Source organism: Cucumis melo, chromosome 10 (assembly GCF_025177605.1).
Source record: "Cucumis melo cultivar AY chromosome 10, USDA_Cmelo_AY_1.0, whole genome shotgun sequence".
NCBI classification, from domain to species: Eukaryota; Viridiplantae; Streptophyta; class Magnoliopsida; order Cucurbitales; family Cucurbitaceae; genus Cucumis; species Cucumis melo.
The window spans coordinates 26,416,486-26,434,820 of NC_066866.1; the positions used below are offsets into that span (position 1 = coordinate 26,416,486).

At 34.7% G+C, this 18,335-nt stretch overlaps 1 protein-coding gene and 1 non-coding gene across 4 annotated transcripts; both read left to right on the forward strand.

Moving 5' to 3' along the window:
• Positions 1–2,007: 2,007 nt before the first annotated feature.
• LOC103499365 (T-complex protein 1 subunit eta-like) lies at positions 2,008–6,416 on the forward strand. 3 transcript variants are annotated; one of them, XR_007824218.1, is made up of 5 exons: positions 2,008–2,961; positions 3,087–3,554; positions 4,207–4,373; positions 4,447–5,834; positions 6,192–6,416. XR_007824218.1 is itself a non-coding variant. In XM_051090814.1 (3 exons), exons 1-3 carry the CDS (start codon positions 3,525–3,527, stop codon positions 4,487–4,489), a joined length of 240 nt encoding a protein of 79 aa, XP_050946771.1. In that variant the 5' UTR covers positions 2,008–3,524; the 3' UTR covers positions 4,490–5,654. The 3 variants fall into 3 exon arrangements, 1 of the variants encoding a protein (XP_050946771.1); XR_007824217.1 differs by having other exon boundaries at positions 2,008–3,554; positions 4,207–5,834; XM_051090814.1 differs by lacking the exon at positions 6,192–6,416 and having other exon boundaries at positions 2,008–3,554; positions 4,447–5,654.
• A 558-nt stretch (positions 6,417–6,974) lies between these two features.
• Positions 6,975–7,047, forward strand: TRNAA-UGC (transfer RNA alanine (anticodon UGC)). Its single transcript has one exon. It is a non-coding gene; the product is annotated as a tRNA-Ala (tRNA).
• The last annotated feature ends 11,288 nt before the right edge of the window (positions 7,048–18,335 follow it).

Here is an 18,335-nt window from a genome sequence, read left to right on the forward strand (position 1 = left end):
TGTATTATCTTATTGTAGTTGTTTTGGCTTGTGTTAGAAGAAGGGAATGTTACCTACATTGGAGACATACTTCGTTCTTTTTACTATTGTGCATTGTAATTCATTGAGAAGAGCTTCTCTAAACTTATGGGAGTCTAAATCATTTGAACAAATGAGATTTTGATCAAAGGATAGATGCAACACTCTGGGAAAGGAGTCTTATAAACAGAAGAGCTTAAGTTCTTCAAGGCAGGAGTCTTTGTCTTTGGGAAGCCTAAGAACATTGTAATAGAATTAGTTTGCTATCATTTTGGATCAAAACAAATAGGATCAATTCCCTATGAGTAGTGACACCCACTTATGATGACTAACGTCAACGTTCACCTTAGGCGACCAACTCTAGCAAATGCAACCAACCCCATCATTTATCTCTAATAGTTTACTTTGAGCTAGGACCAACATGATCGATCATATATTAAACATAAAAGGCTCAACTGGTGAAATTGCATTTAAATACAAAGTTAAGATTATTAGTTTATAATATTTAATAGTCGTCTTTTATAGTAATTTGACATTAAGAGATTGTCTGAAGATGATCGAGTTATCCTCATAGTTATATACATACTTGTCATAAACATCCAAAAAATCTTCTCAGCAGTCCCATCTAATCTAAAAGATATATAATTATTTGTGTCTACTTGGTAGGACTAACTAACTTGACTATTTTAGTAAATAATTTTTTCTAAGCATGAAATCGAGTATAATTTTCTATGCTTATCTATTTATTTTGTGTACATATAAATAGGTCATTGATGGTAACCCCTACTTACTTTACGTGCATGTTAAACTCTCATACCATTTTACGATCATTGAAACACATGTTGTATGATTGTTAATCATATAAATAATAATAGTATTTTGTATACATGAAGTGTAATAATTAGATGTGAATAATTGTGAAATATATTTCTATTTGTTGAGTTCACATCTCAAATGAGTGTAAAAGATTTAGGATGGTATGGTTATTTGTAGTTGAAGGGTAGAACAAAAAAGAAAAATTGAGAGAAAAAAAGAAGTTGCATACTTATTTGGATTACGAAAAAATTTCACCAAGTGAAAGGTGATATATCTGATCATATGAAATTTAATGTTGTATAGGAATGAAGCAATTGAAGGTAGAATGGAGAGAAAATGGAGGTATAGAGAACCAATTATTTGGAACCCATGCCAGCTGTATAGGAATGTGCATGAAATCAATTGGTAACTTAGGCTATCCAAGTCTAATATTTATCTCTCTTGTATACTCATATATCATCTCCAATTCTAAATACATATATTAGAATTTCGTGGATGCTACCCAACCTAATTAATTAACATTTGAGGCATATCAAAAATTACTTTAATTTCCTCTTATAAAATTTTTATAATCTAATTGAGTTGAACGATATTATAATTTCACATAATTTTTTAAAATGCACTTAACAATCATATAAGTTGAAAAAAGATCGTAGATAACAAAATAAACATCTCACACATACAAATGAAGTTTGTGAGGAGAAAACAAGATTGATTCATATGGTATGATCCCCATGTTCTCATATGCATGGATCAAAAGAAACTCACATATCAATGTTAACGAGTATGTGTTTCTACATATAGTGCAATTGTATATTTTGTGTTAATAGTTTATGTCATTCTCAAATACATATACAACTTTGAAGGGGATAAAATAACCTAAAAGACCATATTTTTAGTTAGTAATCACTACAAGAAAAATCACCTATTATGACATTTGATTTCATCCCAAATTGAAGAGAGGAAAGAAATAACTGTCATCAAATATCAAAAAACGTGTTTTTGGCCGAAAAAAATGGTATTTTCGAAATTCTCAAATACATAACAGATATTTGTTGTCATAGTATTAAAGACACTAACAAAATTAATTAAATATTTTTTAATTAAAATTTATTAAAATAAAACTTATTTTAAAATTTTTTTAAAAAAAAAAAGAAAGAAAAGGGACCAAAACCCTCAATCTCTTCGCGTAAAAACCCTCCATCAAACGCAAAATTTCTCCTGTTCCCGTTTCCTCCCTCACGCAAAATCACTACGGTTTCAGTTCAAACGCCGCTTCTACCGTTTGGGTTCGAACGCCGGCCGTCTCCTCCCGTTCCCGTCTCCTCTCTCGCGCAAAATCCCTACCGTTTCAGTTCGAACGTCGCTGCTACCATTTCTGTTCGAACGTCGCGCCTCCTCTCCCTCAACGCTGCTGCTACCCTTTCTAAGTCTTAGTTCATCTCCCTTCTCTTTCAACCTGAGTTAGCATCAACGAGAAGGGGTATTTGTTTGTATTAGCCCTTGTAAATTGTATCATTTGTTCATCGGGTCTTCTGAATTTGTATTTCGTTCACAAAGTTTTGCACACACCACATCTTACTAATCAATGAGAAAGGCTTTTTCCTTTCATCGAAAGAAGGGGACTGCGATAATTGGGAAATTGGGCAAATAAATATTGTAAAAAGAATTCATTGGTTTATTTGTTGGTTATCGTTATTCAACCATCATGCTAACCAAGATTACAACGCAACTAAAATGTGGTATTTTTCTAGATTCTGAATTTTAATAGGGAGGATTCAATATCCTCGTGAAGCTCTCTCTCATGAGGGAACTTGGGGAGAAGGTTGGCAATTTTTTTATCAGATTCTAAATATGATTTATGTTTGTATACTATGGCTGCTAACTTAGCTTCTGCATTGGTACAATGGTTTTTGAATGCAAAGATGTGATTGGCACTGTAATTCTCCTTCCCAAGTAGGTCCTTGAGTTCCTTTTCCTTCAATGTCCAGCTACCAGTTCTCAAATTGAAGGCTTACAAAGAAAGGAATCTTCGTCCATAATCAGCTATGAATTCTAAAGCTTGTAAAATGAATTCGAACTCCTCATTTGGCATGTAGTATGGGAAGCTTACTCTTGTCCATCCAGGTTTTATTCCCTTATAGGCCTATTAGATTGTTAAAGATAAAGTTCAAAGATTATGGAACGAATCTCACTATTTCATGGTATACAAAATTGAAAAATCAGACTAATTAATACCTTAGCAATGGCAGTTCTGTAGGCTTGCGAGCATGCTTCATCAATGTTGAGTAGCTTGTGACCATAAGGTTTAGGGTTTTGAAGAGTTAGGATTGGATGGTGATCCTAACTCTCATGACTAGGATTGTTTGGTAGTCAATCGAGAAAGTAAAAGAGTTGGCAATCAGTATAGAGGGGAAGAGCTCGGAGGAAAAGAAAAGCTTGTTGGCTAAATGTGCTGCAACAACACTTTCATCTAAGCTCATTGGCGGAGAGAAGGATTTCTTTGCATCAATGGTTGTTGATTACTCGCGTTTTCATGGGACGAACACCGGAAGTCCTCGAGCTCGACCCATTTCCTTCGCTGTAAGTGCATTTACACTGGTTTTTGACACCGGACGAGCGTTCGCCACTCGTTGAAAACAGTGGCCATCTTTTGGACCGTTGTGGGTCGCACCACAGTTCTCCCTCCAATGAGGCTAAATATAATTGACATAAAGAAGGTTTGTACATTTATATTTTACATTCTTCATTATTTTATTCCAAGGCTGCAGATAGCACTTTTCGGATGGAAATAAATCAGTCTGTTGTGCAATATTATAATTTTCTTTTGGACTTTTCTGAACTTAAGATGCTTAGCTAAATTGACGTATTTGAAAGATCATGTTGGATAGAGATTGATTCATATATGATATTGATATATATTGTATTTCTTTTATGTTACTTTTTTTAAAAAATAATAATAATAATAATAATAATTTATTTTTATAAGTATACTGTGTTGTTAAACTGCCTTCTGTGAATTTTGAGACAGTGTGAAGAAAAGGTGCTCGAGACCTTGAGTATTAATAATGTCTAATAGAATGCGTGCTTTTTTTAGCTGTATTGATTTTCAAGCACAAGGTTGTACGGTAGATATCCGCTTTTGACTCATTTCTTAATGTGATCTTGACCATTATCTGCACTTAAATAGTGTGTTGATGGTGAAACCTTCCTAATCAAATTTTTTTTCCAAAGTATCTTTTAGTTATGTACACAAATTTTGGTGTTTGATAATAATTCTTTTGTTTAGTTTCACTTTGGCATGATTTTGATGAAAGGCTGGTATGTTACTAAATATTAAGCGTTGTTGTAACTTTTGATGCGTCTTGTCAGGTTCCTGGAGGGACCATGCGTGACTCCTTGGTAAATGGTGTTGCCTTCAAGAAGACATTTTCTCATGCAGGTTTCGAACAACAACCTAAGAAGTTTTCAAATCCAAAAATTCTCTTGCTAAATATTGAATTGGAATTGAAATCGGAGAAAGAAAATGCAGAGATACGGTAGGATTCAGTTTACAGAACTCACCCCCCTTCTATTACAACTGCACTAAACTTCCAGAAATTTCTTTTGTAGGCTCTCTGATCCGTCACAGTATCAGTCCATTGTTGATGCATAATGGAATATTATTTACGAAAAATTAGACAAATGTGTAGAGAGTGGAGCCAAGGTGGTTCTTTCACGTTTGGCTATTAACGATCTTGGCACATAGGTTATTTTGCAAATGTGTAGAGAGTGGAGCCAAGGTGGTTCTTTCACGTTTGGCTATTAACGATCTTGGCACATAGGTTATTTTGGTCTGTTCTCACAATGATTGCATCTTCAGTATTTTTGGAAGTCGATAGGATTCTGACAATGTATATTGAGAAGGAAGCAATTTATATTGAAATATTAACAAATATGATCACCACTCAATGAGTAAAGTTGCCTCTAAATCCATATAAACAGTCTGCTTACAGTATTTTGCAGATCGAGATATTTTATTTGCTGGCCGTGTGGCTGAGGAAAATCTACAAAGGGTTGCTGCTGCAACTGGTGGAACTATGCAAACATTTGTTAACAACGTTATTCATGAATTAGATTTTTTTTTCTGTTAAGTAATTTTATATAACTGTTTAGGAACTTATGTGCTTGGTTTTCCTTTGTCTTTCATGATGACCTTGTGACATTATTTACTTTGTTGGCTTAAAGGTTCTCGGGACATGTGAGGCTTTTGAGGAAAAGCCAGTTGGTAATGAAAGATATAATATATTTAGTGGGTGTCCATTAGGTAGAATAGCCACCATTATAATACTATGGGAGGAAGCTTTGAGAAAAAGAGAATGAAAAATGAATGGTAAGATTTTAAACTCTGATGATGTATAGCATTGAAATAAATGAGTGAAACATTTATTTGACTGCTTTGTATTAAAAAGAGCTTAAAATTAGAATCTTGCAACCGTGTCCTTTCTTTTTTCCTTCTTTAACATCCTTTATTGAGGAGGCGGTCCAGCATGGTTATGGAAAAGCAGGATCGATATCACCGACAAAGAAATCAAGGACGTCAGGTCGGACCTATTAACGAGAAAAAGGACTTAAGGCAGGGAATATAACTGTACCAAGCTAAACTTGATAGACATCAAATCTGGAAGATATTTTTATCCTCAATCTGAAGTGCTTTTGTTAGTATTATCTCAAAGTCTTATGCTGATATTTGGGATGAAAAAGCTTACAGGTTTTGAATTTTAGACCAACTTGGAGATTCCTTTTAGATAGTATAATCTTTGGCCACCTTTTGTCAAAAAGTCTTCACTAGTACATAGTATGATTGATATTGTTTCCTTCTCCTTTTACAATATCATAGTAACTTGACAACGACCACCATTTTTCATGTTGGTTCCAATACTCCTCAGCACACATTGTTTCCTTCTGCAGTTGATCTCTTGCTTCATCTCTTTCGTCATGTGCTGCCTGCAGTAGAATAAGTAAGCTCTTCACTTTCTCTTTGTTCTTAATACTTTCTTCATTTGCTTCCATGTGGTGGAATGTCATGGATCAAATTTTTTTCGTTTGCTTCATTTGCTTCTCATTTTTTTCGTTTCTCGATCTTGGTTTATTATTTTTGGATTTTATTAAGTGGAGTTTCATTTGTTCTTGGTTGATGATTATAGCTTAGTTTTATTGCCTTATGAGTTTTTTTTTAAATTTTTTAATTATTTATTATCAGTTTAATGACTTCAAAGTTTGATTGTTGCTTTGTCCGTTGTGGGTGTTTGCACTATTTTCTGTCTTTATAACAAGTCTTGTTCTAAGCTACAATTATCATTTTCTTTTCTTATTAGGTTTTGCAATAATCCATTGGAGCAGTGAAGCCATATTTGTGACAATTCATTGATTTAAAGGCCTTTTTGTAGGTTTGGTAGCAAAAGTTTGGTTCAAATGCACTTATTTAAATAGTTTGTTCGTACCAAAACATACATATTCATTCTTTATTGTACAAACACTTTACGAACAATTGTACATATATTATATAGTATATATTAAAGCGTTCATCATTTCTTTCCATATGGGTGTGTTGTATAGTAATTTGTGGTTGTATTGGTATGTGTAATGGCAGGGCAACAGGAAAAATAGGGATTCAATAAAAATTAGGACAAGAAAAACCAAGACTGGAAATGCAACTATGATATTTGAATCTAAAAAAACTGTCATCGAAAACGTTTTTTTACAGTTAATTAAAGTCATGGTAGGTTAAATGATGATAGTTAATAAATGTCATAAATGATAAATAATGACATTTAATTTCTGTCAAACAAGATTAATAATGACAGTTATTCTCTGTTATAAAATATAAACGACAGTCATTATATATCATAAATATAAGTAATGACAGTCATTATATATCATAGAAAACACATTTCGTAATAGTTTTTTAGAATCATCACGAAATCTTTCTATGATAACATTTAACTATCATCTTAGGCCATTTTTTCTGGAGGTGTAAAGTTTTATTTTTTAAATGATACAAGACATCTTATACGAGTAAATCAATTGAGTTAATATATGTTTAAAAAACGGGAAAAGGATTTGTTTTTATTAAGAAAAGAAGTATCTGGAAGCATGTTGGGGATGTAGCTCAAACGGTAGAGCGCTCGCTTTGCATGCGAGAGGTACGGGGTTCGATACCCCGCATCTCCATTTATTTTTTTAATTTTCTTTTCCTTAGGCCTCCAAAGTCCAAACATATCTAAATCTGGGCCGCCCCAAAAACAACTAAATCCACATCCTCCATCCACGGTGTAAAATTAGAAAGAGAAAACCATTTTTTATTTTTATTGCCTCCTTTTTTAATTTTCTCCCTCCTTCAATTTTATTTTATTTTATGTTTTCTATTTTTATAAAAAAATTAATAAAAAGAAAATAGGATGCTTGAAATATAATTACTTTAAAACAAATGAGTGATAGTGAAGCAAAAAAGAGACGAGAACTTTATTTTGAAAGCAAAATTATTTGATGATAATGGCAAAATTAAATCAAATGTTGAGATTAGGCGATGGGATGAGGGGTGGGTGTGGTGTTATTTGTTTATAATATTAAATTAAACTACGTGCTTACAAATAAATTTTCTCTTTTATTTTATTTTATTTTATAATTTCTTTTTTGAGTTTCGTTTCACACTAAAATCTATTTTTTTAATCTAAAAAGAGCTTTCTTAAAAAAACAAACCCTTATTATCTACTAGAAAAATAGGTTTAACATTATTAATCAAGCCATTGTGTCGTTAAAAATAAAAAAAAAAGAACGAGATGAGGTAAATTGTATCATTGAAAATAAATATATGGATTATTTCTTAACATTGTTCTATTAACACAATTTAATTTTTCATGACACAATTTTCGTGTTGTTAATTAACAAGATAATTTTTGTGTTATTAAAAAAATTTATAATAAAAAATACTTATTCCAAAATTTAACAAATTTTTTTCTTTCTCCGTAATTTCCCTAACCAATCTTTTACTTTCCATAACTCTTCGTCTTCCTTAGTACATGATGGGACAATATTTGACTCATAGTTATCTGTCTATTTTGTGTTCTATAACATGTTTATATTCGTTATTTTGATATTTTTATGCAGATTAATAAACTAGACTCCATTACGAAGTTAACGCAACAAAAAACGTTTGTTTATAAAATTATGAATATTAATTTCTCAACTATAACATGCATATATTTACTTTCTTATTCTTTTTATTCAGAATATTATAATAGACTCCATTACGAAGCTAACGAACAAAAATCAACAAAAGTGGAGTTCGAACGAAAAAAAGGTAATTAGAAGATGGAGGGCATTTTGGTAAATAAGTTGAAAAATTCTTGACATGTGTCGACGTCAAAACCACGTGCACAACTCCAATGTCAACCACCAGGTGCAAATTAATTTCAAATTTTTTTGAATCTCCTCACACTCACTCCTTTCTTGACTGTTCACCGCTCAGTTGCAGCCACATGTCATTGTCTACTCATCCGCACGCCCCAGACATTCCAAGTTCGAATCTTAGCAAGCTGCAAATAAGTTTTTCTCATATATTTTTTAGTGGTAATTTCGTTAATAATTATCAATTTTCTGAAAATCCTCCATTTTTTCTTTAATTTCACGCGCGAGCTCCAAATCATGGTTTCGAACCTCTCTCACAGTTATTTTGCTTTCTTTTCTACAAATACGTATTTTCCCCCCTAATTTCTCATCAATTCATCATTCCAACTCCAATTTTCACCAAACTTCTCTCTAAATTTCCTTTTATCACAACTTTTCTCTCCCCATTCTGCCATTTTCCTCCCAAAAACTTTATCAATTTTCTTTACTCCTCCCTCTCAGTTTCTTTGTTATTATTATTATTATTATTGTTGTTGTTGTTGTTGTTATTCACACGAGATTTCAGGAGAAATTTAATTCGTGGAATCAAACTTTGTATTGATTTATGTATTGTGGATACAATCTCTAATATTTACTCCTTTGATTCTTTCTCTCGAATACAAAAAGTAAAATTTAGAACTTCATGGTCTTCGATCTTCAAGAAGTTGTAACTACAAGTCAATTCGAGCTTCAATCTTCTGGAATTCAAGGAAAGTTTGATCTTCTAAGTCTTCGATCTTTCAGAAGGATGATTTCAAGGTTGATGATAACTTGCACGTCTTGAGAGTCTTCAGAAATTTTTGTCTTCAATTCTTCAGAGCTTCGATTCTTCTCTTCAATCCAAGGTCCCTCAAATGAATGGTAGATGTCTCTATTTATAGAGAAATTTTATGGGCTTTAGATGGGCTTGGGCCCGTTTGCTTGTTGGGCTTGGGCTTGGGCTTATCTGTCTATTGGACTTAGACTTGGCCCATTTGCTTGTTGGGCTTGAGCTTGAGCTTATCTGTCTGTTGGACTTAGGCTTGGCCCATTTGCTTGTTGGGCTTGGGCTTGAACCCACCTGGCACTCTGGGCTTGGGCCCATTTGCTTGTTGGGTTCGTGTCCAGGCCCACTTGTTTGACGGACTTAGTCCATTATTTCTTGCCCTAATTTATATTTAGGGCTTAATTAGATCGAGTACAAGAAAACTTAATTATCCAAACCCAATCAAATTATGATTATCACAATGTTTATTGTGATGACGTGACAAAATTTAATTGGCCAAAATTTATTGCTCAACAAATGCCCCTTTTCGAGATTTGTACACCTGCGTGAGTGGATGAATTTCGAAAATAATAATCTGAGATAAAAAATACAAGCGATTTGTTCTTGATTTTGGCTCCCATTAAAAATGTCAAATTAATCACTTTGTATTCGGATATGAGTGATTAAAACACTATGTGAAATTTAATTAATTAATTTATTATTATTATTTTTAAATAGTAATTGGAAGATTGAAGCCGTTGTTTATTATTATTATTATTTTTTTTTGACTCTATATTATAATTCTTTTTTTTAGTGTAAAAGAGAAATGAGAGAAGGTAAAATTAGTACTTATTTATTTATTTATTTTATTATATTTTCAACATATTTAGAAAAAAGAGAAAGAAAAAAAAAGGAAGATAAAAATGTGTATATGAATGACGATCATTCATTTTTAAGTTTTTTTTAATATATATATATATATATATCTTCCTCTTTTGAATTATTATTATTTATATATAATATATAGATACGTAATTTCTAAAAACGGAAGAAAAAGAAAAAAAAGATAAATAAATAAATAAAAATAATCTCAAACTTCTCCAAGATTAAAAAAAAAACTTCTTCAAGATTTAGATAAAGATCTCAACAATTTAAATGTTAAATCTCAACAATTTAAATTTAAATCTCAACAATCCTAGATATGATTTATTTTTAGTTCCTATAAATACTCTATGATGCAAAGAGGCACAACATTCACATTATTTATTGTCAAAGAGGGAGGAAGAAGAAAAAGGTTTTTCTTTGTTTCTTTTTTTTTTTGCTGATTTTTTTCATTCCGCCGGCCGCGCCTCTGTTAGTCTGCACCGCCGCTGCACCATCGTACGAAAATTCATTGTTTGTTCGTCATTTTTTTATTTATTTTTAGAATAAGTCGAAAGAAGGAGAGAAAAGAATGGATGCATAGAAGATAGTGAAAAAAAAATACAGGAGGGATGTAGAGGAGAAGGAAGAAAAAAGAAAATGGGAAAGGAGAAAGAAAGAGAAAAAAAAAGAGAGAAAAAGGAAGAAGAAGAAGATGTGCAGAGAGAAAAGAAAGGGGGGCCGCGATTGCTGACCTTTAGAGTTTTTGTTTTTTTTTTAAATAATATCTATTTATAATTGTTTTTTTCCTTTTTTTTTTATTTTTTATACATATTTTTTTATAATTTCTAAAAGAAAGATTTTTCTCCCTCTCTTTTTTTTTTTTTTTTTTTTTTTTTTTTTTTATTTTTTAACTTTTTTTTCTTGTTAATCTCTTCTTTTTTTATTTATATATGATTTCTATATTTTTTTTTATTTTTTCATAAATGTTTACTGTTATTATTATCATTATTATTTTAAAATTAGTTTCTTTTTTTTTTCTTGTTAACTTTCCACTTATTATTTTATTTTATTTTCTTTTTTTTATTCTTTTTTTTTTGTTATATATATATATATATATATATATATATATATACCTTTTCTGAAAGAAATACTTTTTCATTTATTTATTTGTTTGTTAATCTCTTCTTTTTTTCTTTTTTCTTTTTATATATGATTTCTATAATTTTCTTCTCTTTTTTTTATTTTTATTTTTTCATAGATGTTTATTGTTATTATTATCATTATTATTTTAAAATTAGTTTCTTCTTTTTTTTTTTTGTTAACTTTCCACTTTGTTTGTTATTTTTGTTCTTATTTTTTTTGTTTTATATATATATATATATATATATATATATATATATATATATATATATATATATATATATTTACCTTTTCTAAAAGAAAGATTTTTTCATTTATTTATTTATTTATTTGTTTGTTAATCTCTTCTTTTTCTTTCTTTTTTTTTTATCCCTAGCTTACCTAATTTTTTTTTTCAGGTTCGCACCAACCTGAAGCTCTATCAAAGGTTGGTTCCATTTTTTTTTTGTTTACTATTAACGAATTTTTTCTTCTTCTTCTCGTTTTTTTTAGAAAGAAAAAAAAATTGGAGATCCCATACGAGTATATATGAAGTTACGATCTTCTGGATGCCCTGCTTCTATGACTGTCAACTTTTGGGGTTTGTTCATGATAGACGATTCAACTCTATCATGACGCCCTGCTGCTTCCTCCTGCTGCTTCCTCGACGCCTGGGGGTTTGTTCGTGATAGACGATGCAACTCTATCATGAAGCCCTGTTGCTTCTTCGACGCTTGGGGTTTGTTCGTGATAGACGATGCCACTCTATCATAACGCCCTACTGATTCCTCGACGCCCGGGGTTTGTTCGTGATAGACGATGCAACTCTATCATGACGCCCTGCTGCTTCCTTGACGCCTGAGGTTTGTTCGTGATAGACGATGCAACTCTATCATGACGCCCTACTGATTCGTCGACGCCTGTGGTTTGTTCGTGATAGATGATGCAACTCTATCATGACGCCCTGCTGTTTTCTCGATTCCTGGGGTTTGTTCGTGATAGACGATGTAACTCTATCATGACGCCCTACTGATTCGTCAACTTTGTTTTCATATACTCTTTGTTCCAAGACAATGTCATCGACACTAACTTGCTTGTGATGATTTACTTTTACAGAACAATGGTTTACTTCACGGAAAGATTCTCGTCTGGAGTTCGACATATCGTAATACTTTTTGATAGAAATCAACCCAGAGAAGATGGACTTAGTCTCATTATGGAGAAGCCATAGGCTGGCGCTTTTGCAGATCATTGGCCACGCTTAGATAACAACTCAGTTCTTTCCAGATTATCCGTGGAGATACCTTTGTCTGAGGGAAAAAGCGCATGAGTCTTGCAATCTTCTATCCACAATGAGGCTCCTAATTCTGGCAGAGCTCTCACTCTTGGACAACGTTTAATTGAAGGCCAAACACGTTGCGGTACTATGACCAAGGTCCCTGGAGAGTTCTGCTTTACTAACTGCTATTGGGAGTGGTTGGAGCTTGTAGTTGGTCGAAATACACGACTTTTTTACAGTACTCGTTTGTATGGCGCTGTAACAGCTTCTTTATACACTTATGATCGTAACAGTGATGTTGTTCAAGCGTTTTGTGAAGCATGGTGTCCTTCGACTAATAATCTTCATACTATGGCGGGCGAGTTATCCATTTCTTTGTGGGACTTATGGTCCTTTGGGGGTCTTTCCATTAAGGGAGATTTCTAAGACGAAAGGAATCCTTCTTTTAAAGAATTAACCTCTACATCGCGGGACAAGACGAAGTGTCTTCCGACGACCTGCCAATATCTTTTCCAGGCGTATTACTCAATAGTTTGTACGCAGAGGAATGATCGCTCGACATCTTCTAAGAATGACTCCCAAGTAACTATTGGCTCTTGGATTTCGTTCTGGTATCTTGGATCTAGGAGCTATGATAAGCCAACAACGCAAAAGCAAAAGAAGGTGTCACGCTCCAAATCTACTCAAAACCCTGATGGTTCGAAGATCCAAGCTCGTGAGTGGTCTTCTAGGGAGAGCATGTTATTTGCAGAACTTGAAATCAAGGATGATTTGAAGGATGAAACGTATTTAGCTGCCTTCTTATCTTGCTGGTTGTGCCGTTTCGTATTTCCTCAGAAATGATCGTTTCTTTGTCTTGAAGTATTTAGGGCTGCAAGCCTAATGGTCGTTGGCACTATTTATAGTCTTGCAGTTCCAGTTTTGGCGAACATATACCATGGGCTAGGTCTGATAACCAAAGCCTCCAATCCGATAGAACGCATGGACGTTCACTTTCCCATGCATTACGTCCATGACTGGTTAACCCATTATTTTGGCACACATTATCCACTTCCCACGGAAGTTTGAGGTCCCAAGATGACTAACTTTTCAGGCGAAGGTGGGTCTATTTATTTTGGCGAATATGAGGCACACGAATTGATCCATAATGGTGCGAGAATTCAGTGGCACGCTAACCTCCAGAACAGAAGTAAACATGAACACATGGTTGATACCCATGATTCATCGTTTATGCAAATGTCATATTTCATAAGCATGCGTTCTTGCTACTTGTCATCTCGTTGCGAAAATACCTGGATCATAACATCATACAATCCATATCGATTTGGACGACAGTTTGGCTTTTACCAAGACCTCCCTAATTATATAGGGGGCATGCCACCTGCGATCGCGCTGAATAATATATTATATCACTGGAGAATATGTACAAGGCGTAACACTTTATCCGAGCTATACTTGCCCGCCCATTCGTTAGAGCCTTGCAAGCATGTGACTCAGCGATTTATAGACTGGTGGACCACGAAGCACGGGACCTATTTTGAGGATAACAGACACCATTTAGTGAGTAGTGTCATTCCTCCTCCTTCACAGCCTAGACTACCGAAGAACCGAGGGAGCAACCTGGGTGGTAAAGAAATTCGATTGGTTGAGGCGATGACTCCTAATCTTGAGGAGGAGGTAAAGGAGCATAAAGATGAGAGTGATAACAGCAAAAGTGATCGTCATTCGAAGAGACCTTTGAAGAAAGCGAAGGTATCAGGTGATCATCCCGACGGAAGGGGTTTAAGTGCTTTGGAAGTTCCTGATGTTCCACCACTGGTTTGCACGTTTTCCTTTCTAAAATTTTTGTTTTTGTTTTGTCCATCTTCTTCGTAAGTGACTTATTAATTTTTTATTTTTGCAGTCACCATTGAACGATCATCTTGAAGGATTTATAGAGCCAGATAGTGATGAATCTTTGAAGGGACCTTACGCAGTTGATTCAGCCTTTGAGGAAGTTGGTACCTCAAAAACTCCCGTCAATAAACCGGCTGAACAATCCTTACGTCCATCTTCTCTTCTCGAGGAGATTCATCGACGTAAAATGACAGTGGGGGGAAAAGACCTTGAGAGCCCTTCATCCAAAGAAGGTTTCTGTCATAAAGCATCTTTACAAAAAGTTAGCTAAGCACATGCTCCCCTTAAGTTTTCTGAATTACCATTAGGCGCTTCTAATAAACAAACTACGAGAAATCCTGAGCCTTCTCAGTGGGTTGGTGAAAAGATGGTTTCAAACTTCTTTCAAAAAACAGCCTTATGTATGTGGGAGGATATTCAAGATAAGATCATCCAAACTCCTTTTGAATATATCCCAAGACTTAGGCCAGAAATAGCGACGGTTCTCTCGGGGATTGAGAAGATCCATGCGGATGGCCTGACTTCTCTTGAAGAGTATCTAAATAGTTACCTTAAGAGGGTAGACAATTTTAACGATGTGCAATCTTCATATTCTGTACAGTTGTTGTCGACGGACAAAGCTCGTCAATTAAATGAGGAAACATCTGCCATCAAGGAAGCTTTGACTTTTGTGAAACAACTATGAGGAGATGCCAAAGTTATTCAGGAAAGAACCGCAGAGTTATCTTTAGAAAGGAAGGAAATGGAGAAGAGACTTCGGAGCATAAATGCTGAGTCTGAACAACTGTCGATTTTATCTTGTGAAAAAGCGGAGGCCATAGACCAACAAGAATTAGAAGTTGTCAAGCTCCAAGGTGAAGTCAATACCCTTGAAAGCACCCCTGCTATTACTGAGGAAGCGATTGAGGCATTAGCTACGATTCGCCAGAGCATGGAAGCTGCACGAGAAGAATTTAAGAACTTCAAGTGGAGGCTTTGATTTATGCCCCCTTTGCCCCTTTTTTCTTTTGCTGCAAACCTTGTAGATGTGAAGATTTTTGTTGAATTATAATGCAGAAGGATTTTTTTATATATACATTTACATTTATTTTGCCATGTTTTCATATGAGCAGACAATGAAACATGACTTTTTTTTTTATACATGTGACTGAACTTAAAGTGAACTTTAAGCTGCCTACGTACCCTTTTTATAATATAGGGATCAAGTCATGACGTAGTTCAAATTTTATTTATTTATTTATTATTATTTTTTTTGTTTACATAACTGGATTAGGCATAAAACTTCTTGAGAAATTTGCCATTGATTGGGCCAATTCATAATCCGTCTTGATCGATGATTTTGTATGCTCCATTCGTGAAAACTTCTTTGACAATGTAGGGTCCGTCCGATTTAGGTGTGAACTTATTTCCTGTATGCCTTGTCATGATAATAGGTCTTCTTACTGCGAGCACTAAATCACCAACTTGAAATGATCGGGGCCTTACCTGTTTGTCAAAGGCTTTTGACATTCGTGCTTGATAACATTCGAGTGCTTGTTGAGCTTCCAGTCTCTTTTCGTCAAGTGCTTCTAACTCTTGAAGGTGTAATCTAGCATTGTCTTCAGTAGTTAGCCCTTCTTGAATCGTCATTCTTAAGGAAGGAATTTCTCTTTCTAGTGGGAGTACTGCTTTAACGCCATAAACTAAGGAATAAGGTGTAACACCTGTAGGAGTACGATGGGTAGTTCTGTAGGGCCACAATGCTTCCCCAATCTTTTCTTGCCAATCTCTTTTTGTCTTGGAAATCACCTTTTTAAGCAGACTGCACAAAGTTTTGTTGAATGCTTCTGCCTATCCATTTGCTGCAGCATTGTACATAGAAGACTTGTACTGTTTGAAGTTAAATTTTTCACATAGCTTGTCCATCAAAGTGTTAGCGAATTGTCTTCCATTATCAGTTACGATGCGATGAGAAATACCATATCTGTAAATGATGTGTGTCTAAATGAAATTTACAATGTTTTCCTTCTTTGCTTCTCTTAATGGCACGGCTTCAGCCCATTTGGAAAAATAATCAGTTCCTGCAAGGATGTAAGAATGACCAGCCGATGATTTAGGCGTGATAGGTCCACTCAGGTCGAGTCCCCAAGCTTCAAAAGGCCATGAAGCTATTGTCGGATGGAGTGGCTCTAGTGGCTGATGTATAAAATTTGCATGGAATTGACAAGCCTCACAATACTTCGCAAAATGCATCGAATCGTGGATCATGGTAGGCCAGTTGTAACCCATTCTTTTCAACTGATATTGGAGCTTTGGACCAGACTGGTGGACACCACAAATACCTGAATGAGCTTCCTCTAAGGCCTTTGTCGATTCCTCTTTTCCTAGGCATCGCAACAGAAGTCCCTCATATGAGCGTCTGTAAAGTGTGTCTTGTAATAAATAAATCGCGCAGCTCTTCTACGTATTTCAGCTCTATGTCGAGGATCGGTGGGAAGTTTTCCATGCTCCAAATAGTCTATAATGGGTTGGCGCCAATCTTCTTCATCAATTGCATATACAGATATCACATCAGCTTCTTCGTATTGACTTTCAATTGAAGGCACAATCCATTTTGGCAAAGGGAAATGTTTATTGGTATATCTTCCGAGACTGTTAAAGTAGTGGCCAAATTTGCAACTGCATCAGCTTTCTTATTTTCTGATCTCGGTATATGCTCCAATATTATGCTGTCGAATCTGTCCATCAATCTTCTAGCATAACTAAAGTAAGGCTTCAAGTCTTGATGCTTTACCTCGTACTGATAAGAGAGCTGATTTATGATTAACTTCGAATATTTCTATGCACTTTATCCCAAATTCTGAAGCCATTTGGAGGCTGATAATAAGGGCTTGGTACTCGGCAATGTTATTTGAACAAAACTCACAGAGTGTGAAGCTATATGGCAACATATGTTTCTCAGGAGAAATGAAGAAAATGTCGACACCAGCTCCGCTTCTTCGTGCCGTACCATCAAAGAACATGATCCAAGGCTCCATGCTTTCAACTACCAATACTTCCTCATCAAGTAAGTCGTCACATAATTTCCAATTTGATGGAACTGGATGATCAGCCAGGAAATCTGCCAATGCTTGACCCTTTACTGCTTTTTGGGGGATATATACAATATAATATTGTTGGAGTATAATAGCCCACTTCGCGAGGCGTTCTGAGATGACTTGCCTTGATAAGATATATTTGACAGGATCAGCTTTTGCCACCAAATGTATAGTGAAGGCTTGCATATAATGTCTATGTTTATCTATTGTAAAGAAGAGGGCGAGACGCATTTTCTCAATCAGAGAATAATTTAATTCAGCTCCTGTCAGAGTTCTACTTAGATAGTAGAGTGCACATTCCTTACCCTTATCATTTTCTTGTGCAAGTAATGCCCCAAGCGAAGTCTCTTGAGTTGCGATATACAATATTAATGGTTTTCCAATTGCAGGCGCACTTAAGACCGGAGGGTTAAGTAGATACTTCTTTATGCTATGAAATGGATTTTGGCATGACTGGTCCCAATCAAAGACTGCATCCTTCCTCATCAGTCTCTGGAATGGTTGACATCGACCTGCAAGATTAGATATAAACCTTCTAATGTAAGCCAAACAACCTTGCAATCATCTCAATTCGTGCAGATTCTTTGGACTTGGCATCTTCTGGATAACATCAATTTTTGAGTGATCAACTTCGATGCCACGATGTCTCGCTATAAATCCCAAAAACTTCCCTGAAGTTACACCAAATGCACACTTGAGAGGGTTCATTCTTAGTTGATATTTTCTGAGGCGATCGAGTACAAGCTTTAGGTCTTTCAAGTGATCGCATTTCTTCTTGGACTTGACTACAAGATCGTCAACATAACATTCAATGTGTTTATGCAGCATATCATCAAAGATCCTTTGCATAGCGCGCTGGTATGTAGCACCTGCATTTTTCAATCTGAAAGGCATTACCTTATAACAGTATATACCTTTTGAAGTTTGAAATGCTGTTTTCTCCTCGTCATCTAGAGCCATTCTAATCTGGTTATATCCTGACGACCCATCCATAAGAGATAAAGCTTCATGCCCTGCAGTTGCATCTATCATGATTTCCATGATAGGCAAAGGAAAGTCATCTTTTGGGCATGCGTTATTTAGGTCTCGAAAA

Bases quoted from the DNA above. Each gene is read 5' to 3' on its own strand.
- LOC103499365 (XM_051090814.1), top strand. From the start codon at position 3,525: ATGAGGCTAAATATAATTGACATAAAGAAG. The intron at 3,555-4,206 runs GTTTGTACATTT...GCGTCTTGTCAG, and splicing joins ATATAATTGACATAAAGAAG to GTTCCTGGAGGGACCATGCG. The intron at 4,374-4,446 runs GTAGGATTCAGT...TTTCTTTTGTAG, and splicing joins AAAGAAAATGCAGAGATACG to GCTCTCTGATCCGTCACAGT.